The sequence below is a fragment of the Annulohypoxylon truncatum genome (assembly GCF_022578515.1).
Source record: "Annulohypoxylon truncatum strain CBS 140777 unplaced genomic scaffold F4807scaffold_27, whole genome shotgun sequence".
Taxonomy (NCBI): domain Eukaryota; kingdom Fungi; phylum Ascomycota; class Sordariomycetes; order Xylariales; family Hypoxylaceae; genus Annulohypoxylon; species Annulohypoxylon truncatum.
Genome location: NW_025953813.1, coordinates 450946 through 476190, shown reverse-complemented (window position 1 = coordinate 476190; position 25245 = coordinate 450946). Strand labels below are relative to the sequence as shown.

General features: G+C 51.6%; 9 protein-coding genes across 9 annotated transcripts; 3 read left to right on the top strand and 6 right to left on the bottom strand.

The window, feature by feature from the left end:
- Positions 1-1833: 1833 nt before the first annotated feature.
- On the top strand, positions 1834-3450 carry F4807DRAFT_452878 (uncharacterized protein; the record flags this gene model as incomplete). Its single annotated transcript, XM_048000386.1, has 2 exons — positions 1834-2285; positions 2349-3450. The coding sequence occupies 2 exons, from the start codon at positions 1834-1836 to the stop codon at positions 3448-3450; spliced, it is 1554 nt and encodes a 517-aa protein (XP_047852061.1).
- Positions 3451-3568: 118 nt separating this feature from the next.
- On the bottom strand, positions 3569-6666 carry F4807DRAFT_181673 (glycoside hydrolase family 29 protein). Its single transcript, XM_047993581.1, has 3 exons — positions 6216-6666; positions 5078-6099; positions 3569-4956 (listed from the first exon to the last, which is right to left on the bottom strand). Exons 1-3 carry the CDS (start codon positions 6303-6305, stop codon positions 3687-3689), a joined length of 2382 nt encoding a protein of 793 aa, XP_047852060.1. The 5' UTR covers positions 6306-6666; the 3' UTR covers positions 3569-3686.
- A 2189-nt stretch (positions 6667-8855) lies between these two features.
- On the top strand, positions 8856-10167 carry F4807DRAFT_452876 (uncharacterized protein; the record flags this gene model as incomplete). The annotated part of the gene is made up of 5 exons (XM_048000385.1): positions 8856-9269; positions 9339-9535; positions 9601-9819; positions 9880-10064; positions 10124-10167. 5 exons carry the CDS (start codon positions 8856-8858, stop codon positions 10165-10167), a joined length of 1059 nt encoding a protein of 352 aa, XP_047852059.1.
- A 201-nt stretch (positions 10168-10368) lies between these two features.
- F4807DRAFT_469322 (CBD9-like protein) lies at positions 10369-11693 on the bottom strand (the record flags this gene model as incomplete). The annotated part of the gene is made up of 3 exons (XM_048002698.1): positions 10369-10837; positions 10958-11276; positions 11386-11693. 2 exons carry the CDS (start codon positions 11691-11693, stop codon positions 10958-10960), a joined length of 627 nt encoding a protein of 208 aa, XP_047852058.1. The 3' UTR covers positions 10369-10837.
- F4807DRAFT_181220 (uncharacterized protein) lies at positions 11563-12372 on the bottom strand. Its single transcript, XM_047993578.1, has 2 exons — positions 11981-12372; positions 11563-11665 (listed from the first exon to the last, which is right to left on the bottom strand). The coding sequence occupies exon 1, from the start codon at positions 12284-12286 to the stop codon at positions 11984-11986; it is 303 nt and encodes a 100-aa protein (XP_047852057.1). The 5' UTR covers positions 12287-12372; the 3' UTR covers positions 11563-11665; positions 11981-11983.
- A 734-nt stretch (positions 12373-13106) lies between these two features.
- Positions 13107-15759, bottom strand: F4807DRAFT_181555 (putative allantoate permease). Its single transcript, XM_047993579.1, has 3 exons — positions 14981-15759; positions 14241-14931; positions 13107-14165 (listed from the first exon to the last, which is right to left on the bottom strand). The coding sequence occupies exons 1-3, from the start codon at positions 15591-15593 to the stop codon at positions 13844-13846; spliced, it is 1626 nt and encodes a 541-aa protein (XP_047852056.1). The 5' UTR covers positions 15594-15759; the 3' UTR covers positions 13107-13843.
- A 659-nt stretch (positions 15760-16418) lies between these two features.
- F4807DRAFT_181216 (DUF367-domain-containing protein) lies at positions 16419-17976 on the bottom strand. The gene has a single exon (XM_047993577.1). The coding sequence runs from the start codon at positions 17731-17733 to the stop codon at positions 16519-16521; it is 1215 nt and encodes a 404-aa protein (XP_047852055.1). The 5' UTR covers positions 17734-17976; the 3' UTR covers positions 16419-16518.
- A 230-nt stretch (positions 17977-18206) lies between these two features.
- On the top strand, positions 18207-20452 carry F4807DRAFT_434991 (VHS-domain-containing protein). Its single transcript, XM_047998847.1, has 3 exons — positions 18207-19002; positions 19064-19754; positions 19804-20452. The coding sequence occupies exons 1-3, from the start codon at positions 18457-18459 to the stop codon at positions 20316-20318; spliced, it is 1752 nt and encodes a 583-aa protein (XP_047852054.1). The 5' UTR covers positions 18207-18456; the 3' UTR covers positions 20319-20452.
- Positions 20453-21411: 959 nt separating this feature from the next.
- On the bottom strand, positions 21412-25067 carry F4807DRAFT_452872 (initiation factor 2; the record flags this gene model as incomplete). Its single annotated transcript, XM_048000384.1, has 4 exons — positions 21412-21563; positions 21640-23885; positions 24159-24967; positions 25044-25067. The coding sequence occupies 4 exons, from the start codon at positions 25065-25067 to the stop codon at positions 21412-21414; spliced, it is 3231 nt and encodes a 1076-aa protein (XP_047852053.1).
- Positions 25068-25245: the final 178 nt, after the last annotated feature.

The window sequence follows — 25245 nt, the reverse complement described above, 5'->3', positions numbered from 1 at the left end:
TAGGCCTCGCACCAAACACGACGAGCGCATGCTGTCCTCGATTAACCAGGTGCTCCACCGGGTTTCAAGCCGCCGAGAGCCATGTGTGTAATGAGAGATCCGCCATGCCGACTTGATGTAGCTTGTCGCCACGGCCTCTCAGAGAAGTGCGCCTATTACTGATACTTCGTCTACTCCGCCCACTTCCACTTCTTCCACTTCGTCCACCAATACCATTTCCAACACGTCTACAAGCACAGACAGTCCTGTGCAAACGCAGAACGACATCACAAAGCCGCGGCGAGCTAGCATGTGATGTCCTCAGAGACACGTGCCGGAATAACGGTTGTCTCAGACGGTTTCGTCATCTTGGCGGCTCTGGGTAGCATTTTGCTTTTTGTGTCGCAAAGGGAAGACGATGGATGGTGCCATGAATAATACCAGTAACGACGATAATCTTGTGGCAATATAATACCGAGACTGAAGACCCTCAGTACCCGTCAGAGCTCGCCTTGATAGAACCCCCAATGGAATTTTCCCCTGATCGACCCCCAGCAGAATTACCCGGATAACCCAATACACATATGAATTCAGGATACAGTATAGAGTAAGAGTAATAATCGTTACAGAGGAACTGTGGACGCGTGTTGGTGAGGTGCTCTGGCTAACCAAGCGGAAGATGATGACGAAGAATTTAAAAGACCTTATAGTTCCTTAGGGGTTGCACGACATATTTGTACGTGTCTAATTGTAACACGTTCATCACGAGGATATGATTATATACATTTCCTCGTAGCTCAGGTACAGAAATACGACGGTCTACTCAACTAAATTTACACAAGATACCGTCCATTTCGTACCTATCCAACTATTGTCACATGCTCCTCCAACGGCAACAGAAATATACGGATATGATGTAATCGAACGTGCTAAGGCCTCTGCTATTGTTATTCGGTGATTGAACCAATGGGGTCATCCCGTCGCACTTCTAACACCTAATAACGTGCCGGGTACCTAGCGTGCCGGCAGGGAATTCCCTAAGACAACTACCGGCGGATTTTGGCGAATCAGAAGTAATGCCGACGCAGTAAGAGCCCCTAATAATAGTTCCTATAACCCCTATAATAACCCTTAATAACAGTAGAACTAGACATTCCCATACGAAACATTCGCAGACAGGCAGGCAAGCAGGCAGGCTACCGGGGCTCCTCTCTATTTTATCATCCTTCAGCCCCTCCACCATTCGGGATTTTCCAACGCATCCAATCAGCTCCAATTAGCGTTCCAACACCCCCAACAACGCCCAGCCCCTAGGCTCAGATGACCCAGATTTGTGACCAGCTCACATTCTTACAGGGCGCCGCCTATTGGCCGTAGATGCGAAGATGGAGCCCGGGAAGACCCCAAATAAACCCCAAGGGGTGAAGCGTCTCAGCCCTGTAAAAGGGCGCTACATAGCCACGATGCGACGGTACGGAATGCGCAGCACGGCTGTTGCGTGCCGTTGCCGACGCCGTAGCGAAGAGAGCCACCGTGCATTTTTTTGTCTCTCTCTTGTGACTCTTACGGCCGGGGACTAGGCAACTTTTTTAGAAGGTACCTAATTAAAGACTAGGTAAAGTAGCAGAGTAGGTTGGTAGGTAGCTGACAGGCACGAGGATGAGCATACTAGGCGTGTTGGGCGTAATAAAACGCTGCTGCTACCCCGACGTGGGCGCTCTCTTCTCCGCCCTAGATTTTTCTGCCTACTTCAGCTGCGTCCTCGTCGGTATGGTAGGCGGCCTTCTCTACATGTCCAACATATTCGCTCGAGCAGATGGAGCGCGACAGCGAGTTTTTCGATCGCGGCCAACCATGGATCGCACCGAGTTTTTCGGCTCGCAGGTCGGCGGCGAGTCCGTCATTAGCTACAGCTACACCGACATGCCCTGGAGGCTGATGATGTGGGATGTGAAATACTTCTTCACCTTTTCCTGGGCTCTGCCTTGGGTAGTGTGGCCAGTCCGACCTTGCGACGGAGACCATTTCGACGAGCTCTCGTTTACCTGGCAGAACTTGTGGTGCATCGCCATCCATGCGATTCTCGCAGTTATGCAGGTTTTCTTCATATTAACGCTACCTTTAGCTCTCCTCTTGCCGGCTTGGATGGTGATAATGTATTGGGGTGCATTTTTCTCGGTAAATTGGCTGCTATGCCTCGGTTTGAACGGTAACACCATAACGTTTCACTCTGATCCAGAATACGCGCCCGCGTTAGAGGAGCACGCGCACGAGCAGTGGATATTCTTAAACGGCGTGGCCGTCGGGTACGTGTGACCTCGTGACGACCGCTGTGCTCGAAATGGATTTCGCTAACCCTGCATGTCTAGGGAAGCTTGGCTAAAAAGCAACATCAATCGTCTAGCCCTTACATTCAAGCGGCCGGTTATAGGCGTACATAACCGTACTACGGGTATCATATTCGACGTCGTCGAATGTCTAATTCAGCGAAATTTTGGATATGCTACGAGCGACATTCGTCTAGCTTACAAGATTGTCAAAGAGAAGCTGTATAATCCGCGGTATTCGAAAGTGGTATTTATCTTGCATTCCCAGGGAGGAATCGAAGGAGGTCTAGTCTTGGATTGGCTCCTTCAAGAGCTGCCGCAAGACCTCCTCTCCAAACTGGAAGTCTACACTTTCGGGAACGCGTCTAACCATTTCAACAACCCGCATCGACACATCGACTCCCAGGAAGCCGAAAACAAGGTTCCTAGAACGGATACTCTTATACCTAGTACTATCACAGAAGTCCCGCTTAGCGACTCTCCGATCGAAACTCGCTCTCTAGAGTCGAGCAGGCGGCTATCAAACGGCAGCGCAAGTTTTTATGAAGGCAATGGGCGCGTCCCTACGCTTACTACTAAGGAATCGGACACATCGCGAGCGACGGCTTACACCGTACCCGCGTCTGATCGCGCGATCGCCCACGTCGAGCATTACGCCCACACGACAGATTTTGTCGCGTTATGGGGGATCTTGCATTTCGTTAGAAACGAGAGGGCCTCTCCAGAGATGCCCCGATACATCGGTCGTGTGTTCAGCCGTACCTCCGCGCGTGGCGGCCATCAGTTCTGCCAGCACTACCTAAACGGGATGTTCCCGCTCGCGCGAAACGCCAAGGGCGAATTCATCGGATGTGCCGAGCACAACGATTTTATGAGCAGCATCGTGGAAGTGGCTAAGAGGGGCGCGGAGAAAGATAGCGTACGCGAGGCTGTTGATAATAATTGGTCCCTGATCGAGCTCGCGGGGCGGAAGGGAAGCATTGTTAAGGGCCCGGTTGCGGTGCATGGTAGCTTTCACGAAGACGACGAGATCAACGACGGAAATGTGAGGGTGAAAGATCTGAGCCGGCTGTGGCAGTACAGAAATGGGCGAAGTCCTCCGGATCTACCGCGGGAAGTGAGAAGGATGACTTTTGAGTACTAATGGCGAAGAACTACGATACAGACTTCATTTTATGAGTTGAGTCGCGAAAACTTGGGGACTCTACTTGGAGTTGCAGGATAGGATGCATATGGTTGTTTATCTAGACTGGATACCCTTTCCAATTCTCAGGTTCAAAATAGGAATACAGCATATAGCATTCAGCATACAGCGTTCAGCATACAGCATCAGCATCTATATAGCATTTAAGTTGGTTCGTGTTGTCTACCGAAACGGCATCATGCGTACTCAATCTTAAACACCCAACAGTACTCCTCTTTATCCAAGAGCGCGTCGGTAACCTCGATATTTAACACCGCCTGACTACCCTGTCCGATCACCTTCCACGCCAACTTCCCTCCTCCTTCGACAGCCAACAGACTAACCTCGTCGCCTTTCAACACAGGCACCGGCGCCGCAACTTTAACAACCCCATCCTCCACCGCCGGCCGTTCCAAAAACAACACGTAGAACGCCCCATCCGCCTGCGTGAACCTCACGTCGGGACCCCCCTCGATCTCGCTCTGCACAAACCAATACGTCGTATCGAACACCGCCTCCCCGTGGCTCTTGATCCAGCGCCCGGCCTCGCGCAGCCGGTCCACCTCGGCCTGCACTATGGTTCCGTCGGCGCGTGGCCCAACATCGAGGAGCAGGTTCCCGTTCTTCGACACGATGTCCACTAGCGTGTAGATCAAGGTAGTCGCATTCATGTAAGCGGACGCCGGCGTCGCTTGGTTGTACCCGTAGCTATACGGGTCCATGCCCTGGTTGCTCTCCCACTTGCGCCGCTGAGCCGACCCGAAACGCATGTACTCCGGCGTATCGAAGTCAGCGGCCTGGGGGACGCCGCACCGGCTGTTGATGGCGACTTGCCGGTCTTGCTTGCGCGCGGCGTTGAACCAGGACGAGGCGAACGTCGCGGTCACGTTCGCGGCCCCGCAGTCGCACCACATGATGTCCGTGCCGTAGTCGTACGCCAGCGTGTCCATCTGCGGGAGCATGACGTCCGTCAGGAAGTCGTCGACCGGGATGCGTCCGGTGTACGGCTCTACGGCGCCCGTGTACGGGTTCGTGGCCTGGACCCCGGGCCAGCTGTTGGTCCCGGGCACGGTGGCCGGGTCGAATTGGTCGAAGCCGTATGGCCCGAAGTCCGGGTTGAACCACTCGGGGAGCGAGAAGTAGGTCCCGCGCTTTAGCTGCGGCTGGTACTTGGCGGCCGCGTCGAATAGCTCGCCTAGCACGTCGCGCTGCGGTCCATAGTGCAGTGCGGACCGGTTGCTGGATGAGCCGGCGTCAAAGAGCGAGAAGCCGTCGTGATGTTTCGAGGTTATCACGAAGTACTTGGCGCCGGCATCGGCGATCAGATCAACCCACGCTTTCGGGTCGTAGGCCGACGCCGTGAAGTTTGGGAAGGTGTCGTCATATGCCCAGTCTTTGCCGTAAGTACGCAGCCGGTAGTCGTAGAAGTCTGAGGGGTCGGCTTGGGGGTGATGTGTCGAGTACCACCTATATTTATCTTCGATCAGTGGGGATAGGGGATAGGGGATAGGGGATGGGGGATGGGGATGGGGATGGGGATAAAGATCTATCGGAGACTGGATGAGTGAGGCACTTGGGTATCACATACCAAAACCATTCTGCGTAGCTTTCGTATGGCGACGAGTTACCCCATCCCGTAACGGCGTACGGACCCCAGTGGATGAATATCCCGTATTTGGCGTTGTTGAACCATTCTGGGCTCTCGTGCTTTGCGAGGTTGTCTAGGTCCGTCGTCCATTCTGTCAACCCAAACTGGATATTGTCGAACTCGGTTGTCCGTTGACTGCCAGCGTAGTCTAGGATCACGGAGACATTTACTACGGCTGAGGAAGTGGATTCTACCCCGATAGTCACGATTTTTTGATCGCCCGGGCATAGGCGCTTCAGATATCCTTTTCCAGCAGTCTGAAGACCATCCCCTAATAGGGTCAAATTCAAGCCATCACCCGCCACGCATTCGGATCCCGCATTGTTCAGCGTTATCTCGACTGCTTGCACGCCGCTGCTGATCCATTTTTGAGTCGGGCGGACAGACTGCACATCTACCGCTGAGCCCCCGGTCCATAACGAGATGGCGAATACGTGCAGCCTGCCATCGTCTGCGCTAGTCGCTTCTGGCAAAGATATTGCGCGCAATTCCTTGCCGGGACTTAGCGCCGCTGTGCGTTCAAAGATGTGGCTGGTGTTATAATCCACACCGGTCGCGGTGAAGCGACTTGGGAAGATCAGTTCGCCCCGATTGATGGTTAGGAAGCTGAACCAGTCCAGGGAGCGTAGTTCGTACACCGACGTGCTATTATCGGTGTACGTGAAAGTCACGTTCCCTGACACGATAGCTAGCTCCTTATCTTCGGAGATCAGGAACGAAGCCGAGAAGTATGACCCGGCGGGCACGGCTATAGTTTGACCATCGACTATAACGTTGTCCGACTTGTTGGGCCCGGTATATCCCGGAAACGAGTATACTAGACCTGTGTAGCTCGAGGTGTAGTAGGGCGTGTCTAGATCAGGTGCGGGATATGATTGGCCTAACGTATCGAAGGAGGTCTCGCCTGGATATGTTCCAAAGGCTTTATTGTTGTAGAACGGTGATAGGTCAAGCGGGATAGACTTTTACGTGTTAGTTATATAACGACGTCGATCACTGAGGTTATTCCTTTATTTCCTCTCCTTCCTCACTTAGAATAACACCATTATTGTACACATAATCGACGAAAGTGACTTACTTGTAACCCGGACGGCTTAAGCCGTGACGCCGCGGCAAACACCGTCACACAAGAGAGAAGACTGGTAAGAGTCCTATAGCCCACCACCATTGTCGCTGATTACTTCACTTTTCGTTTCCGGGTCCTTACATAACAATTGGTCATGTGTAATGAGTAATATATACCAAAACTCAAATCATTCGTGCCGGCCCTCAGGTCCGCGATACCTCGCCCGCTCGATCGGCGTTCTAATCGTGACAACGTTACATTCCGACTTTTTAGGCATGTACCGAGATCTATTGCAAGCTTGATAACAAGATTCCAGGGTTTATACGGCCGCCGATGTTGCGCAAAAGATGTAATTGGCCTAGATAGGTGGCATATAGGAGATTCGGTTCTTGATCTAGCGAACCCCGCGGAAGAATGTCCAAGATGTTAAATCATTGTCGCGATAAGGCGAAAGGGTTACTTGCGCTAGAGTATACTACTTTGACCAAGTTTTATTGACATACCACAATTCTTAGTAAGGTTATAGCATTTTTTTTCTTAGTAACGTATTACTACAACATCTATCCAATGCATATGATAGTTGCCCGTTGCCCAAGGGTATGGTAATGTTTTAATGAAATAACCAACGCTTGATCTAGACTTGTAAGATGATTGAAATCTTCATAGTCGCCGGTGACTTTATATAATGGAATAGGCAGGCAGGTAGGCCTGTATGTTTCCCAGATGCATCCGACGCCAACTCAAATACTAGACCAATTATAGAACTCCATTAGAGCTAACAAATGAAAGTGGTTCAGTCTATGGTCATGACTCATGAGGGAAATAATTCATGATTTCCCAGACGGCACTCTTCCATCGAAACGACGACGATGTTCATGACAGCTTCTAGTTATGCCGTCAATATCCGTTTATACAAATAGGGGAACTTGGGATGCACTCATGTGTCATATTCAAACTTCGGTAGGAGGTAGGAAGGTATAATCTCGTTTGCAGAATGAGAATTTGTCATCAGGGGCAAATCCATATCTCGGCAGCAAGAATCGAACTGTCGTTTCATCTTACCGACAGATATTGTTGACTATTCCAGATATTTTGAACTACTCGTCCCGGTAAACCGGTAGGATCCATCTTGAATTGCCATAAATACAAACGGCTTATGAGCTATATCACATCTCGAGAGAGTGGACACTATCAATCTATCGTCCTAATAGTCTTTCATCGATGGCTATGGACTCGCGGGCCTATTTTAGGCCGCATTTAAGCCTAGTTGGCATTTCGCTTACGAGACCGTGGATGTGAAGTCATTTAAGAGTGGCACCGTCCCATATGCATGGAGGAATGATTTGGAATTCTTCTACTCTACCATGTGGCCCTTGCCCACGAGGACCTATGCCTTGCGGCACAATTAACCGATCTAGTGGGTGGGAAACTGGAAGAAGGCCTGTGACAAGCAGCCTCGATATGAAGGCGACAGCATAGGTATTTGGCCGCAGGTACGTCTCGTCTGACAAGCATTCGCCCACGATCCCACGCCCATCTACGGATAGCACTATCGCAGCGTTCGAAAGCATGTTACGGTCCAATAAGAAAATCTAGCCATGGCACTAATATCTGTACCTATAGGCGAGACGAATCAGATAGACGACGTCTATATTTCCTTCGGTGATGACGACACTAGAATGTGTGTCAATATGAATTCTTATGGTATGGTATGGATGCCGGACAAGGACTTAGACAACCTCTTGGCGCTTCTTCCTCCCCTCTACATTAGGACCGAGATTTCGACCGGATATAGTGAAGGGCGGGCGCTCCCTCGGCACCCTGGTTGCTTCCAGTCGCCCTCGTCGCTCGATCGGTCGTGAGGCTGCCTAGGTCCCCAGGTTATGTCGATCGATCGTCGACGGTATGGGATCCTGAACCTAAACCCGGGAAGGATGACCCTTAGAAGCGTTAGAATGAAGAGCTTGACGTAGAATGCTCTTGAATTGTCTAGAACCGCCCTTAGCTCTCGGACAAGGCGATATGGATGAGTAGGGTCGGTAACCTAATTCAACAGTCAACTTAGCGGACATGATCAACTTACACGTGTAAGGAGGCATGACAGGAAACATGATAGGGCTACCAGTGGCGACAACACGTCCGATTCTGGCTCGAATTTGCCTAGTCCCATAATTTCCGAGCACCAGATGCGGCTTGTTGCTACTCTGCCATTTATCGCCGTTCTATAATTGGGGGTTGCAAATAACCGGGTAAATGCCGTACAGCCAGAAGGGGTTGGAGGAGCAGGGCCCAGGAAATCAATCAACACTCGGAGCTATGGCTGCCCATGACCCCCAATGCGGAAATCGAGTCAATCAAAGCTGCAAAATGATCCTGGCCAATGGTTCTGGTATTGCCCAAGGCGAAGAAGTCTTCGAGCGACTTCTTCGGGCTCGGCAGTTCGCCATCCTGACTCGCGAAATCGTGCCCCTGAGAATCATACAAGTAGGAACAGGCATCACGAACTTCCCCAGATTTTCAGCTCCCCGGATTCTACTTCTGTAACCGCGCCTCTCATAGCTCGCTACTAATCCATTCGTCGCTTCGTCCAACGTTCTCGCTCGATACACCCAAAGGCTAGTCGATCAACGTTTCGAGGTAGATCAAGTCACGATGCAGCTGACTACTTTCGCTGCCGTTGCGCTTCTAGCGCAAAATGGCGCCGCTCAGTTCGGTAACACTATGTTGCGATTCGCGTGCTCTCAGTTGGTTGTCGACCGTATCGACCCCTTGGTGAACCCGGGCATGAAGTACACTCCTCACCTTCACCAGCTGGTCGGCGGCAACTCCCTAAACGTAACCATGGACCCCGAGGTTCACGACCTGGCCGCCTCGACGTGCACGTCCTGCACGTTCAAGGAGGACAAGTCCAACTACTGGACCGCCGTCATGTTCTTCAAGGCTAAGAACGGAACGTACAAGAGAGTTCCCCAGGTCGGCAACGGCGGACCGCAAGGAAAGTTGATCAACAAGGGCGGTCTCGATCTCTACTACATCCCCAGCGGCAAGGTTACCGCTTTCAAGAAGGTATGGAGATATTCTTTGCCGGTTACCCCTTATTTCTGCGGGCGGGAATAATTGTCTAACGAAAACTAGGGTTTCCGCATGTTAGCCGGTAACGCCGCCAACACCGACCCCAGCAAGGTCCAGAAGGCGAACATCTGCCACCGATGCTGGACGTCGCCCAACGAGAACACGTTCGTCGGTGGTGCTCCTTGCACCGGTTCCGACACCGTCGACATTCCCAGTTCCCAGAGCTGCAAGATGATCCGACAAACCATCATCTTCCCCACGTAAGTTTTACAGATTCCCTAAGCCACTAAAGTCGTCGATCGCGGATTTCTGACTTCGGCACTAGATGTTGGGATGGCAAGAACCTGGACAGCCCGGACCACCAAAGCCACGTCTCCTACAGCTCCGGCTCCGGCGCTACCGGTGGCGGTGCCTGCCCGTCGACTCACCCCGTCAAGCTCCCTCAGATCATGTACGAGCTGATGTGGAACGTCACCGAGTTCGCCAACAGCCCCGACTTCCCCACCGACGGCTCGAACCCGTACGTCTACTCCATGAACATCGGGTAAGTAACAATCCCTCAAACCCTGTTATTTTCTGGGAGAAATTTCTAACAAATTCCCAGCGGCCCCGCTGCTCACGGTGACTACCTCTTCGGCTGGGAAGGCGACACTCTCCAGAAGGCCATGGACAACATCGGAAGCTGTGGTCTCAACACCGACTGTGCTACCGCTGGTATTCACGCCCAGACGCCCGACCAGTACAGCTCCTGCACACTCGAGCAACAAGCTCCTGAGGACGTTGATGGCTGTAAGTGCCCCTCTTATCAAATCGCCAAAAGGAGAATAGCGTATGCTAACAAAATGCAGGGCTCACGGCTCTCCCCATGGGCGAGATGGCTATCAAGGCTTAGACGAAGTCTCTTGAGAGGGAAACAAAGGGAGGGATTGATTCCGGTCAAGACAGCGTTCTTCGATTGAAATCTTGCCGGAGGGACTCTTCTGTGCTAGCGAAAGTGAAGCATTCATTACACGTAGTTTTAGTGTCAATGTTTGTAGATTCTTTTTAGAAGTTAGCCGTTGTCATCGACAAATTTCGCATAATTACTATACTTTGTTTTTACTTACCTGACTATCTGCCTACTATCTAACGAGGAATGTGCATTGCACTTCGAAAACCAGATCGCGACATCGTTCTTTAAAGAAAAAAGTGTTATGTAATTTCGACTTGACACCATGTAACATCTACCTAGTAGATGACTTCTGTTTAATGCGACAGAGGCAAGCACCCAAGCATGAGTCAGGTACTGAATACATCGAACGTCAGAAGTAAAACGTCAAATTGAACCAAATTGAGCCAATTTGAAGACACTATGTTTCTCTCAGGTACCTATCGCATAGACACTCTATTTATATACATCGTGAACGGTATCTGATCGGAAAGGACAGTAGAAATCACTTGGAGTGCCTCATCTCCCATCCATTCTCAGAACACCTGCAGTCCCCTATTCGCCCCCACTTCAGGACATAGCACCTCTGCTCAGTTTTAATTGTTTTGGTGGCATGTAATTAAGCGATGAATTTCTTTGCACGTCGAATCAGTCAGAACAAGTTCTCAAATCTTGAAAAGTAATGAACATTTTCATAATCTTAAATCTATAAGAAAATCCGCCAGCGCCTCACCTCAGTTCATCAGCAACGCACTCACAAGTTCCGATCCACGAGGTCCTGGAACTCTGCGTTCCCGGCTGACGCAAAGTCGTGGTCCCAGTAGTTGAACAGGTCGTGAACATTGATTGGGCTAGACTCGGACGACGGCTGGCTGGGCTTAGTTTTAGCGTACGCGAACGCGAGCCTGTTGCTGCCTGCCGGGTTTAGGCTCTTGGTCGTCGTGCCCGTCGTTGTAAATTGCGTGCAGCCCGTGCATTTGGCCGTGAACTGCCAGTGGGTGGCATTGGTCTTGCTACCCTTCGACAGCAGCTGCAGCGTGGCGCCGGTGTACGCTGTCGGTGCCGTGTGCGAGCTACGCCTGTCAGTTCTCTATTTCATTCAGACGGTTGTAGATTTTGAGGGCAAGATAGCCTGAGCCCGGATGAAATCTACAACTTGGAAAAGCAAAACATGCGACTTACGTAGCGCGACGGATGGATGTCATCGCACTAGCTCCGTTGGCCCAACCGATCAGTAAGGGGTTGTTCGTCATCGAGCCGCCCCAAGCGACACCAACCCAACCGGCAGCCACCGGGGCGACAACCTGGAGCACGACATCGTAGGGCTGGCCGGAGGTAGCCGGGCTCGGAATCGCGACGCGAAAGGTGATAGCTGATGTGCCCGTCGTGATCTGTGCGTTGTACTGCGAGAACGTGAACCCGGTGTCCGGGTCGCGGAACACGTCGGCGTTAGTTTCGGATGCTACACGTGAGAACCGCGTGACACGCATGTTAGTTCTCCAACGCTCAAGACTGTTCTCCGTTTCTCCTTCCGTCACCTCTTCATCCTGGGGTTACGCACCGAAACCGAGCAGTGCGGCTACGCACGTCAGACCAAAGTTAAAACGCATCTTGACTTGCTATCCTGAAGCCTTCAAGTGCTAAAAGACTAGTGATGTCGAACGAACGACGTCCTAGGATAGATAAATAGGTCGCCGAGGCCTTAAAGACAACTGTCCTCGAGGGCAACGTGTTAGGAAAGCTTTTATGCAGAATTAAGGCTTCGGTGGGATCTTACATATTACACGTGCGTGACGAGCGGCAGCACTCCCAGATTGATGAAATAGTAATATAAAGTTTGCAGGAAGTAGTAGAGATTGGGGGTGAGTTCACATGCGTAAGGAAGTCTATCCCAGGTCGTTAAGCAATTAAATATATCCATCGAACGACTCGTTATTAGAGCGAGTTTCACCCAAGATCTAAAGTCGGCCAGAGATGCGCGGTGACATAACAAGGAGCGCGGGCCGGGGACCGCAATAGCAAGTAGAAAGAGACAGGCTTGGACCGCGTAAACTAAGAGATCATCGAATTGTGTATGAAGCATCTGCAGTGCTTCGAGTCTTGGCTACATTCGCAAACGAGATGACAAAAAGCCTCCGTCCTGTGGAAAGCGCTTTGTTCGGAATACGGAAGGCCGCGATAGGTATCTATTGGAGTAGCAAGGGCCGAGGGAATGGATGCTGAGGTGGTAAAAAGGTGACGTTGAGAGCGCGCCATCTATTTAGCCGTATATTGGCTAGCTGGGGGATAACTAGGAGCGTGCAGAGCCGGGGCAAAATACGCCACGAGTAAAAAGGAACGTCTTCCCTTTCTACCCGTAACTTTGCTCCTGTTAATAATAGCAGAGCGAATGGCGTCCTCCGTAAGTAAACACCCCGGGGCTTGGTTGCGTGGGGAGCCCAGAACTATGTCAAGATAACCTCGTGCCTGCAGGCTAAGCATGTGTCGGCTCCGCGAAGAGGTGGGCTCGGTGACTGGCGGATAGACCAAGCAGATGCGTCATATTTCAAATCCTTTCGTCGCACATAAGACGTATCGCGACATTTCTCATGGTTGACTAAGTCAGTCCGCCTCTGCCAAGCTCGCGAAGACGACGTCCGAAAACTCGCTCTCACCTACGTGGTAGTATCGTGAGGTTTACCGGGAACGCGATCTCAGCATCCGAAAACTCGATAGTTGGTGTGGATCCCTCGACACGCTCCGTTTTTGGGACCTGTCGCCGTTCGATGTGTAAGCTATTTTGGGTTCGACCTAGGTAAGGATCAGGCGACAATGACGAGCTCCGGTCTAGACTCCAGCACCGAGAGTCTAGAGTCTAGGGTCTAGATAATTACCAGCAAATACCATTTCTATATTACGAACATGCAGAGTCGGGTTAGTTCCGCAGCTGCTCTGTAAATTGATAGATCCAGGACCCAGGGAACCGAGTTCCTTTGGTTCGTGATGGTTGGCTTGGGACCAGCAATGGCTGCTTGATTGGTCACCATATCGAGCCTCGGTGCCGTATCATCCTTAGAAACATGCAGTCCAACCCCTCTAAGCGTTAGTTATGCGAGTAATTTGAGTTAAGCTCACGTTGAGCCTCCATCACAGCTTGGACGAAGAATCGTGATTGGTATGATAATATTAGCAATATTACGACGCGGCTCTCGCGAATCAACGTCTTAGAAGATACAAGATGCTGCCAGGTCATTAATCGTAGATCGAGGCCTATTCTAGGCATGAGCTTATGGTGACTACCAGATACGTAATTCGAGTGACACGGCTCTCGTCTTATGTAGAGGTTCCTATGTAGCGAAATTAGTGGTGTTGGTCCTCGGGCAGCAGTCGCCGTGTAGCTGGACTTCAAAGTCTCGAGTCGTTTCTCTATAAGGTCCAAGTCAAGGTATCTAGGTAGATCTGGATAGACGAATTGCTGCAAATTATTGATCCCCATAAAGTTAGTAGAGATGTAGAACATCTTATCGAGGCATGCTCTGAAATTCGAAATTCCGTGGGCTTAGATTATCGAATAGGTATGCTTCTTGGAATCATGTCTGCTCTCCGGCTAGCATCTAATAGATATCCTCTTGTTAGGCCGATTGTTCTCGCCAGACCGATGCTAGAGCCTGTAGCGGAAACCGAAAGTCTTCCAGTCCGACACGTCCTCGTAATCCTCCGGTCTGAGCTGAACTTCGTTGACTGCCTCGGTCACGTTGCGGGAATCGACGACGTCGACCACCTTACCACCACCGACGGCACCTGATGCCCCGGCGCTACCTTCGATTCCCTCCTCCCGTTGTCTTCGCGTATTGACAAACTGTAAATAAAACCTAAGAAGCGCGGCGAGACAGACAACTAAGGCGTAACAGATCATGATGGCGCGGAACGCCGTGTCGTAGGTAGGCTCCTCGGAGGATATGAATAATTGAGGACCAACGATACTACGCAAGTTAGCGGATGATATAAGTGTGAGTTTAGGTACCTATCTAAGAGCACCTTTATGATGCGATACTTACTTTCCGGTACAATAAGCAATAAAGAGCAATGCGGTCATAGTCATCTTCTTCGTGACGCCGCGATAATTGGATTGGATAAGGGACAAGAGAAGGGGCAGGGCTGCCGGTCCGGTAGATAGGAGGAAATACCCAAATAGAGAAACGCCATGGGGAATCGAGCTTCGTTTCCCGATCAGCGCGGATCCAATTACTGGCGGTATAACGATGAGACCGATGAGAATGCAATTCAGTGATCGGAAGCGTCCGGCTAGCCAACCGGTTCCGGAAATTGCTATTACGGATATGATGGAATAGGGGATGTTGATAAGCGTCGACTGGAGCGACGTGAACCCAAACGACGTGATTACTAAGTTGGCGAAATTCTGGGTACCGCCGTTAGGGATCTGGCAGAGTAACGCGATAGACCAGATTAACCACGTTTTGGGATCTTGCAGACACTCGACGGTCTGATCCCACTTCCAAGTAGTCTTCTCCGTACGGCCCGTACCGGCTATCACAACTCGGTCGCCCGCCCATTGCCGTTCTTCAGGCGTTAGGAACTTGGCATTTGAAATCGTGTCAGGAAGCAGGAAAAGGACTCCAAATCCGAGTAGGAATGTTGCGACGCCTAGCACGATAAACATCCAGCGCCACGGGTGGATGTTGTCGGTGATATGACCGAGTCCGTAGGCGAGAAGTGACGAGACGATGCCTGCTATAGTCAGTATCTCAATATTTAGTATGGCACGCTCTCCACTCACCACCAACAGAGTTACCGGCAAACCATATGCCGGTCCTTGTCGGGATCTCGTCTCGTGTGTACCATGTAGATGTGATGAACATCAAAGCCGGTGAAACGGTCGCTTCCGCGACACCCAGGAAGAACCTCACGGTAATCAGGCCGCCGTAGTTGGTGCAAGCGGCGGTCAAGGCGACTACCGCGCCCCAGACAAAAGTATTAGCAGCCAGATATTTAGCGACGGGCAAGCGAGCGATCAGCAGGGTGGTTGGATAAGCCCAGAGAAAGTAGCCGAAGTAGAAGACGCTAGACACCCAAGAGTAATTCGACCCTTCAAGATGAGTATCCTGTCTCAGACCGAAGACTGATGCGCTGGACAAGATAGTCTTGTCCATGAAGTTTAGGGCGTAGATGAGGAAAAGAAGCGGCATGATGCGCCAATCAATGCGCCGTAATATGCGACGGGCCTCATTTTCGTCGATGTTGCCAACCCCTTCATCGCCAGTATTGGCAGGCACAGCAGCTCCCGCTCCCGAGCTCTCCTCTGCTGAAGTCATAGTAGAATAATTTTGACGACAACTTGACTCTGGATGAACAGTTCGAAGCAGCGGCTCCTCGTCGCGAGGTAATGCCATAGTCTTTGTAGATATCGGCCTGCCTACTAGCGCAGACCAGGATGATAATCTTTAGCGAATCATCGGGTTTGCTTCCGAAGTCGATTCTGATCGGCCATTCCCGGCGTTATTGATACCCAGGCCAGATAACGTCTTCCCTGAAAAGCGATAGGTCATACGCGTTCTTAACTTATTTCAAGGTTAGGTACTGTATGAAGGTGTACAAGTCTCCTCAAAAACGCATTATCTTGATGTTAATATCGATGACTGGACAATAGCTAGGGTGTAACGTTTGCAGATTTCTATCACGGATACCTACTTGTGCTCGTGCCTACCAACTCATGATGGTGGAAACCTGGAAATTCAAGAATAAAGGGCCCCATGAGTTCCGCACTGTATTAACATCGTCGTAGGGTGTCGCAAGATGCTGTAGGATGTTCGCAACAACTTCACCTATTTATTCTCGTTTTCCATCGGAGTTGTATGAAATTACGAATCAGTTTCAAGGCTACGAGCTTGGAACCGGGAAGAGGGTTGGTACACAGATCTCAGCCACCTCAGCCACACGTTCATTTACAGTGCAGTGCTCATACTATGTACATGATAGTGACGTTGATGTATACATGTAGGTATATGTCAGAAGACCGCAAAGGTAGCTACCTCTACATATATTGTCATTTACTCAGTTCAGACCTACCGCATGAACCACTTATTGGCGAGGTTAAGTATGGTGATAGCTATGTCTGAAGCATAGTACTAAGTTCCAGACAAGTGGTTGCAGGCTGGTATTAGGACTTACCTAGATGTCAACTGTCATATCATATAAGGATGATGGCCATGACAACATACGCGGGCCCAAAACAAAATGCTCACGACATGAGCGGAAGCTTAATCATATAATAGAGATGATGCTTATCCAGATACAACTCCTAAAATTGTTATCTGCTCACCATCTCTTGGGTGCCGACGCTCCGCCGGATGTAAATGTACGGCTCATAATGGTCGCTTTCGACTTCTCTTTCTCAAGTTTGGCTAGTCCAATCCTATCTGTGATAGGGGTCGCGTCGATAATATTATCGAACGCATCGTCGCCCTCGTCATCCTCTCCGTTGTCGGAGTCCGGTTCCGCGTCAGAATCGACTTGATACTTTTGCGGCTGTGGCGGAGGTATCGCCTGCGGCTTCGGCTTCTGGTCGATGTCGTCTGAGTTGGCGAACGGCTTGGACGCTAAAACCTTGCGTCGAATTTCCTCCATTTCGGCATCGTCGTCGGTGTCGTCCGAAATATCAAAAGGATCTCTGCTCGCTCCTCCTTCTGATTGATCCTTTGCGTTCTCCCCCAGTTTTGGCCATTGAGTCGGCTTCTTGCCAAGATAGATTCCGTCAACGCTGTCGTCGTCCCCATCTTCCCCCTTACCGTCGTCGTCGCTCCCATCCTCGTCTTCTACGTCGTCGGAGTCGATAATCTCCCTGCGATTGACGTTACCGCCCTTCCATAAGTCGTCGTCATCTGCGTTCTCTCTGCTCTCGGCATGTTCGCGTTCTAGCCTTTCTAACCACTCCTTCTCGGTCTGGATGATTTCCTCTTCGTCGGCGCAGGCGGCGTATTTCTTCAACAGCTTCGAATTGATGTTCAAGAAAGACTCTCCGTAGTTGAACGGCCGCAAGACTTCCTCTGCCCAATCGGAGTGCCCGCATATGTAGAAAGCAGCAGCCAAGGCTTCGACGCAGTTCAGGCGTAGGGGTTTGCCGTAGTTGACGGTGTTCGCTGCGACCAGATATGGCAGCAGTCTCTCGCATTTTCCTCCAACCTTATTCCATTGAACCTCTCCCGTCCGCGCCCACGAACACTCGACCACAGCAGCACCGTATTGCTCCATCAGTTCTTTGTCGGCGGCAGAGATCTTGTGCTTTCCGTTAGGTGTGATGATGACGCCATTGTGCCTCTGGCCGAGGTGGAGGTCGCGCATGAGACCGAGTCTTATAAGCTTCTTTCCCGAGCATCGCTTCGGATCGCAGTGGTTTAGGTCCCAGCAAGCAGCTTTAAAGGCGGGTTTAGAAGAGGTTTGTTCGGAATCATCGTCGGCGGGGCGCGGTCGAGGTCGATTTCCGTGACCTTTCCCGCCTCTCGAAGAAAATTTGTCTTTCTTGTGTCGAACCATGCTAATTTGGTGGCGATTGTGTTATGAATAGCGGTAGGTAGAGAATAAAGAATAGACGAATTAGACGAACTGTGGCTATTTGGTCAAATATGTAATATGTAAGATCCAGTTATGCAGTTGGGTAGTTGACAGTTGCACGTTGTAAAGATTTTCCAACTCTAAATCGCTAAATGCCATTGAATGACGAACGTGGCGGCAGTCACGACAACCATCTACCCTGAAGCCTCACCTGCTGCACCTACCTTCTTAGGAGACTGAAATTGGAAGCTGTTGGCGGGGCTGAGCTGCGTGGCGGGTGAATTATAATCCCGTTCTCGAAGTTGTCGATGCAATTTTATTGGTCGAATATCTTCGAACAGAGACTGCGACGTTACGTCAGCTTCTCCACCACGCCGCTGCCACAACTATGTGCCACATTAAAAGCGGATCTCCTCAAGTGGGATGCCTGGGTATTCCCTTAGCTTTTTAGTGGTGTTCGAATTGCTGCCAATAACACCTGGTGATAATCCTTTTCGAGCTTCAGCATCAACTAACAACATAATCTGATGCCGATGAATAAGAAGGCCGATCGCCCGATTTCGCATAATCAACGTAACCAAATGTCTAGGGACGAATCGAAGCCCTAAGCGCATTGCATTAGGCACATTTAAAAAATAAAACAGATCCTATATATCAAGTTTCCGCCTTTAACGTACCTATCTAGCTGTGACGACGACTTGAAACATGGAGGCCGCCTCCGCTCGAGCGGCCGCGAGGGACCGCTGGAACGAGCTTGGTTTCCCGAGACCGTCCCAGCTTCAACGGTTTATAGCTAGCGCTTGTAGTCCCGAGAATTACGAACCTAACCTGGCCTTAAACCTCGAGATCTCCGACTTGATCAACAGCAAGAAAGGTAGCGCACCCCGCGAAGCCGCCGTCTCCATAGTCAACTACATCAACTCGCGCAACCCCAACGTCAGCCTCCTAGCCTTGAACCTCCTCGACATATGCGTAAAGAACTGCGGATACCCCTTTCATCTCCAGATCAGCACCAAGGAATTCCTGAACGAGCTTGTCAGGCGCTTTCCCGAGAGGCCTCCTATCCGTTATACGAAGGTCCAGTCTAAGATATTGGAGGCTATCGAAGAATGGAGGAGCACGATATGCGAGACGAGCCGGTACAAGGAGGACCTAGGCTTCATCCGGGATATGCATCGGCTGCTGAGCTACAAGGGTTATAACTTTCCCGAGGTTCGAAGGGATGACGCCGCCGTCCTGAATCCGAGCGACGTGAGTGGGCTGCACCGCGGCGCAGTCTGTGCGTATCAATTGAGCTAACTAACGATTGTAGAATCTCAAATCGGCCGAGGAGATGGAGGAGGAAGAGCGAGAAGCACAATCTGCCAAACTTCAGGAACTGATACGAAGAGGAACTCCCGAGGATTTGCAAGAGGCCAATAAGCTTATGAAGATTATGGCTGGTTACGATACGAGGTCCAAGACAGATTATCGGGCGAAGGCGGCTGAGGACGTCGGAAAGATTCAAGCTAAAGCTCGCCTGTTGGAGGAGAGGTTAGCCGCCTTTAAGCCAGGCGATTCTATGAAAGACGGCGACGTCTTCGAGGAATTAGCCGCGGCGCTCCAAAGCGCGCAACCCAAGATCCAGAAGATGTGCGAAGAAGAGTCCGACGACCACGAGGCGGTGGCTAAGTTGTTCGAGATAAACGACAGCATACATCGAACGGTCGAGCGATGGAAGCTTCTCAAGAAGGGCGATATAGAAGGCGCCAACAAGATCGCTCAGAGCGCACCTACCTCGACGACGTCGGCTGCGGCCGGGAAATCGACGTCGGCCGCCAACGAGTTGTCGCTGATCGACTTCGACGCGGATGCCGCGGCAAACGGCGCCGCTAACAACGCAGCCGGGTCAAGTTCGCAACCAGGCGGTCTCGAGAACGACCTCCTCGGCCTTTCCTTAGGAGATAGCGGCGGCTCTTTTGGCCAAGGCGGTGGAATATCGCTCGGCTTTGGGACAAATCAAAGTTCGTCGCCGCAATCCTCATTAACAAGCGTAAACTAACCTTCGTTCAGATGTACCCGGGCCTGCTTTACTATCGTCGATAACCCAAAATAGCAGCGCCAAAGGACCAGTATCAAACCCTAGTCCTCCTCCGCACTCCCCCTTTTCGAGCTTCACTTCACCTCCTATGGGATCCCAGTCGAATACTCCGCAACCGCAGCTATCCCAGCAATCTTCGTTTTCCAGGCCACCACCACAAAGGTCTCCCGCCAACGATCCTTTCGCGGCTCTCGCTTCTCCTCAGTTCATGTCCAAGCCAGCAACTCCTAAACCCGCACCCGCACCCGCACCCGTTGCCGCGACCGAAGACGACGAATGGTCATTTTCTTCGGCATTACCCCCCGAGCCCTCTCTTCCTAAGGAGCACCAAGCGCTCGTCAAGGATGGTCCTCTCCAGATCCAGCTCAACGCCTCGCGACCGCCTCCACAGGGTGCCCTGTACCTAGTTTTCAGCTTCTCTAATACTACAGCGGCGCCCATAAGCAACCTCCACTTCCAATTAGCCGTAACGAAGGTGAGCAATTAACTTAGTACTCTACCCTTTACCCTTTACACTCTACCCCTACTCTCTACTCTACTTCCCGCAATCTACTTGACAACATAAATATAGATAAGTCGAGGACTAACAAAACACAATAGGGCTACGAACTGCAACTCCAGCCGCAGACGGGCCGCGCCCTGCAGCCCAAGCAGAGCGCCGGCGTCACCCAGTCCGTCCAGGTCTTCCACGCCGGCGACAGGGCCAAGAAGGTCGAGAGCATCAAGCTCAGGTGGCGCGTCACGTACACGCTCGGCGTCGAGCAGAGGAGCGAGACGGGGGAGATACCCGAGTTTACCATCGCGTGAAAGAAGTCGCGGGAAGTGATGAAAAGTGAGGTGAAGCAAGTAGAGAGTGAAGGTTTGATGCAGCTGGAGATGTGGATGTGGATGTGGAAGCAGGTGAAAGCGAAAGCGAAAGTGGAGGGAGGCAGGGAGGGAGTGGAATGGAAGGAAAGAAAGTGGGTTAATAGTAGATTCAAAAGAACAATTCTCTACTGTGCTTTCTACCTTCATTCAATCTGGTGTGATGACCTAATGGGTAATTTGATTTGCCATAAACTTGTTGGGGCGAGGTGCATTGATTTTTCGTGGATAAGTGTCTCGAAGCCGGACGAAGCCGGAGGAACTGAGTGTATGTATATAAGAACTCCTAATGGTCGAAGTCGACTTCAGGATCTACTCAGAACTTAGTGTTCTATAAGTAGCAAGTAATTTGCATCCACCATAGCATACAAGAGGGGATTTTATGAATGCTAGGTATATACATCGTATGGCTATATGTACGACCAGCAACCGGAGACAACGCCATCAATGCATACTATGCTAAAGACGGCACCTAGGGACTTGCGTACCTAGTTGGGTCGTTTTCCTAGTCTAACCCAATGCTACCACGCCCTCTAATGCATTCCGATATATCAAGTACCCATCATGGTGCGAAGTATGTACTAGACCGGCCTTCAGATACAGACCCTCGCCGCCCATCATGTTTCGACGTACATAGCATATAGTACAAGCCCGTCTCTTCACCCCTTTTTATCCGCTGTCGATCACGCGGCAGCAATTCGACGCGGCTAATCCGATTAGAAAAACCTCTCCGTCTCGACTTTCTCGTAAGCCTGGATCTGGTCGCCGATCTCGAAGTCTTGGAACTCATCGAAGCCGAGGCCACACTCGGTACCCTTCTTGACCTCCGTCACATCTTTCTTGAGATGTTTCAGCGTCTCGAGATAGCCTAGACGCATGTTAGTCAGCCGTTATAAAATCCGATAGAAAACCATAAGTGTATAGAAAAGAAAGTGCAAACATACCGTCAAAAATCGTCTCCCCTCTCCTAATCACGCGGAACAACCTGCCCTTCTCCAACGTCCCGTTCCTGACCTTGCATCCCGCGATATTCTTGTACATGCGACCCTTGATGTTGATCGGGAAAATCTGCAGCACCTCCGCCTCGCCGAGGACCTTGTTCGTGACCTCGGGGGCGAGGTACGTGCTCAGAATCGCCTTGACTTCGTCCACTACGTGATAGATAACCGTATGATCCAAGATCTTCACGCCCTGCTCCTCGGCCATCTGCTTGATGTACCCTGGCGTCGTGGTCGCGAAGTTGACGATGACCGACTTGCTCATCGCCGCGTGCTCGACGTCGAACTCGTGGATGGGCCCCGTGCCCGAACGCAGGATGCGTGGCCTCACCTCGTGGCTGCCGAGCTCGAGTATCGACGCCTCAACTGCTTCCACGGACCCGTGGAGGTCGCCCTTGACGGAGAAGTTGACCATCTTCGTACCGTTCTTCTCTTCGGGGAGGGCCTCGTAGGAATCGCCCGCTTCTGCGAGCTCCTTCTCACGAGCCCGCTTTTCTTGGAGAAGCCTGCGGGACTCGGAGATTTCTTCGTGGGCGGCGGCGTCCTTCTCAAGCTCGCGAAGGCCCTCGCGATATTCTACCGCCGCTTTAACCCGTGCCTCGTCGGAGCCTTGAATGACTTGGTCGCCCGCGGCGGGGAGTTCTTTCCATCCTAAGATTTCGACCGGGGTGCCCGGAAGCGCTTCGCCAACCTCGACACCGGCTTCGTTGCGGATATGTCGGATCTTCCCCCACGTGAGACCCGCCGCGATATAGTCGCCTATCCGCATCGTACCCCGTTTGACGAGGACAGTGGCGGCTTTGCCCATCGGCTTGAGGTTACTCTCAAGAATCCAACCTTCCGCGGGACCGTCGAGCTCGGCTCTGTGATCCAAGATCTCGGAGAGGGTCAGGATGTTTTCCTCCAGGTCTTCCATGCCCTGCCCGGTCTTGCCGCTCACGCAAACCACCTGGACATCTCCGCCGAAGTCTTCGATCTCGACGCCTTCTTGCGCAAGGTCGTTCTTAACTTGGTCTATCCGCGCCCCTTCCTTGTCGATCTTGTTGATGGCTACTATCATCGGCACCTTGGCCGCACGGGCGTGCCTGATGGCTTCGATAGTCTGGGGCTTGACACTATCGTCCGCGGCTACGACTAGGACTACTATGTCGGTTACGTAGGCGCCCCGCTGCCGCATCGTAAGGAAGGCGGCGTGTCCAGGGGTGTCGAGAAACGTGATCGGTTTACCGGAAGAGAGCTTGACGGAGAAAGCGCCTATGCGCTGTGTGATACCTCCGTGTTCTTGAGCCGCGATAGACGACTTGCGCAAGTAGTCCAGCAGTGTAGTCTTGCCGTGATCGACGTGACCCATAATAGTAACCACGGGCGGCCGAAGCGGGAGGGCCGTGGGGTCCTCGGGTGGAGGTCGAGGTTTCAGATCTAGCTCTTCGCCTGCCTCGACCGTCGGTTCAAAGCCGTACTCTTGCGCGACGAGGGCGGCTGTCTCGCCAGCCATAAGACTATCCAATGATACTCCCTCAAAGCCTAGCTCGCCGAGCTGGGTCAAGAACAGCTTGGGTTCCACCTTCAGCGCCTCGGCCAGCGCCTTAATATTGATCAATTCGGGTATCAGGATAGGTCTAGGACCAACTCTTTCGGCCTCGCGTTGCGCCTTAAGCCGCGCCTTCGTTCGACGTCTTTCCGCATAGTCCTCGTAATCGAATCCTCCTTCGTCGTCGTCGTTGTGTTTTTGACCACGCCGGCGCGAGCGTTTCTCGCGGCCGTGCGAGTCGTCCTCTTCTCGTTCAAAGCGAGACAACCGTCTTTCACGATCACGGTCGCGGACCCGATCTTGGCCTTTCAATCCCTGTTCCATAGAGAGCTCTGTCTGAGATAATACGGGCGCCGACTCCTGCGGCTTTTCTTTCGAGGATTGCAGACGCTTCGCCTCTCGGGCATTTTCTTCACCCAATTCCACTCCCCAGTCATACGAATCCTTGTGTTCCGACGCTTTGTTCAGCTGGCTCGCCATATTAGCCCAGGGGTCTTGGGGTTTTGACTTCCCCGGAGCCTGCGATGCGGCGTTGGACGCTTGCGATTTCTTCTCTTCTTTATCCTTCCCATTCTGGGTCATGGCCGCCCAAAAATTTTCGCTATCAGGTTCTGGTGGGGTTAGCTTCCTAGCCAACATGCCCCAGTCCGAGTCACCAGTGCTCTTAAGAGACTGCGGGGGTTGCGAGATTTGGGGCGGTTGTGAAGACTGCGGGGACTGCGAAGCCTGCGAAGGTTGTGGGGGTTCTTCTTGTGGGGGTTCTTCTTGTAGAGGTTCTTCTTGTAGAGGTTCTTCTTGTAGAGGTTCTGCTTGTAGAGGCTCTACCTGAAGAGGTTCCGGTCGTAGAGGTTGTGGCTTTGAAGGTTGTGATTGTGAAGATTGTGGAGGTAATAGAGGTTCTGGAGGGTCTAGGGGGGTCAATTTCCTGGCAAACATGCCCCAGTCTGATTCACCAGTGCTCTGAGGAGGCAGTGGGGGTTGTAAGGTTTGTGGTGGTTGCGAAGGCTGTGAAGGCTGAGAAGTTTGGGGTGGTTGCGAAGACTGCGAAGGTTGCAGAGGTGGTGGCCGTAAAGGTTGTGATTGTAGAGGCTGTGAAAGGTTTGATGGGGTTATAGAATTATCTCCAAGTTTCCTTTGAATCTCGGGCTTTGTACCAACATGACCACCCCGGGATGATCCAAATTCATATCTAATTAAACGTTTGGCGACGGGTTTGCCATTGACTTTCGTTGAAGAACTGGAAGTATCGGCAACATTTGTCACGGTGCTCGGTTCTCTTGTGACGTTGCTTTTTTCCTCCAACTTCCTGCCGAATGAGCTGATATCAAGCCTTTTAATATCACGAGTTATAATGTTGTTGTTACGAAGACTTAAAGAATCTCTGCGCAAGCTCTGCTCTACCGCTTGCTGCTTGTCTGCATTCCACATGTATCTTGGCCCGAGGCTAGCCGGACTAACTCTGGTCTTTGGTGGTTCGGGGGTTTGTTGGAGTTGTTGTGCTCGCTGTTGCTGTTGCTGTTTCTCGAGGAGTTTCTTGCGTGCTATAAGCTCAGCCGGATCCAGGATATCGTCCTGCTGGGATTGCGCCGGAGCCTTAGGTTGGCTACCCCAGCCGCCTCCCCAGTTACCCCATCCGTCATTATCCTTCAAGCTCCTCGTCCCCGAAAGCTGTCGTCTATTCCGTGGCGTCGCCGTCCGGAGCGAGAGGCGATGTTGGCAGAAAGCGCATATTGAAGACTCTCGCTGCAAGGGCACATAAGTTGGTTAGTCGCAAACTCCGAGACGAAATATAGAATGGCCATTACGAGTGGAATCTAACCTTCGATAAACTCGCTCTCAGCATAATGACAAAAATCGCTTCAAATCGCCATGCGACAAATTTGAAGTTCAAAGAAAAGTTCCGGATTGCAGCACGCCACATCTCCCATCCGTCAAAATTTTAGTGGGGTAACCCGCACCGGGTACGCGAATCCCGTTAGTGGGTCAGCCACAAATATTCAGGGGGACAGGGGGAACAGGAC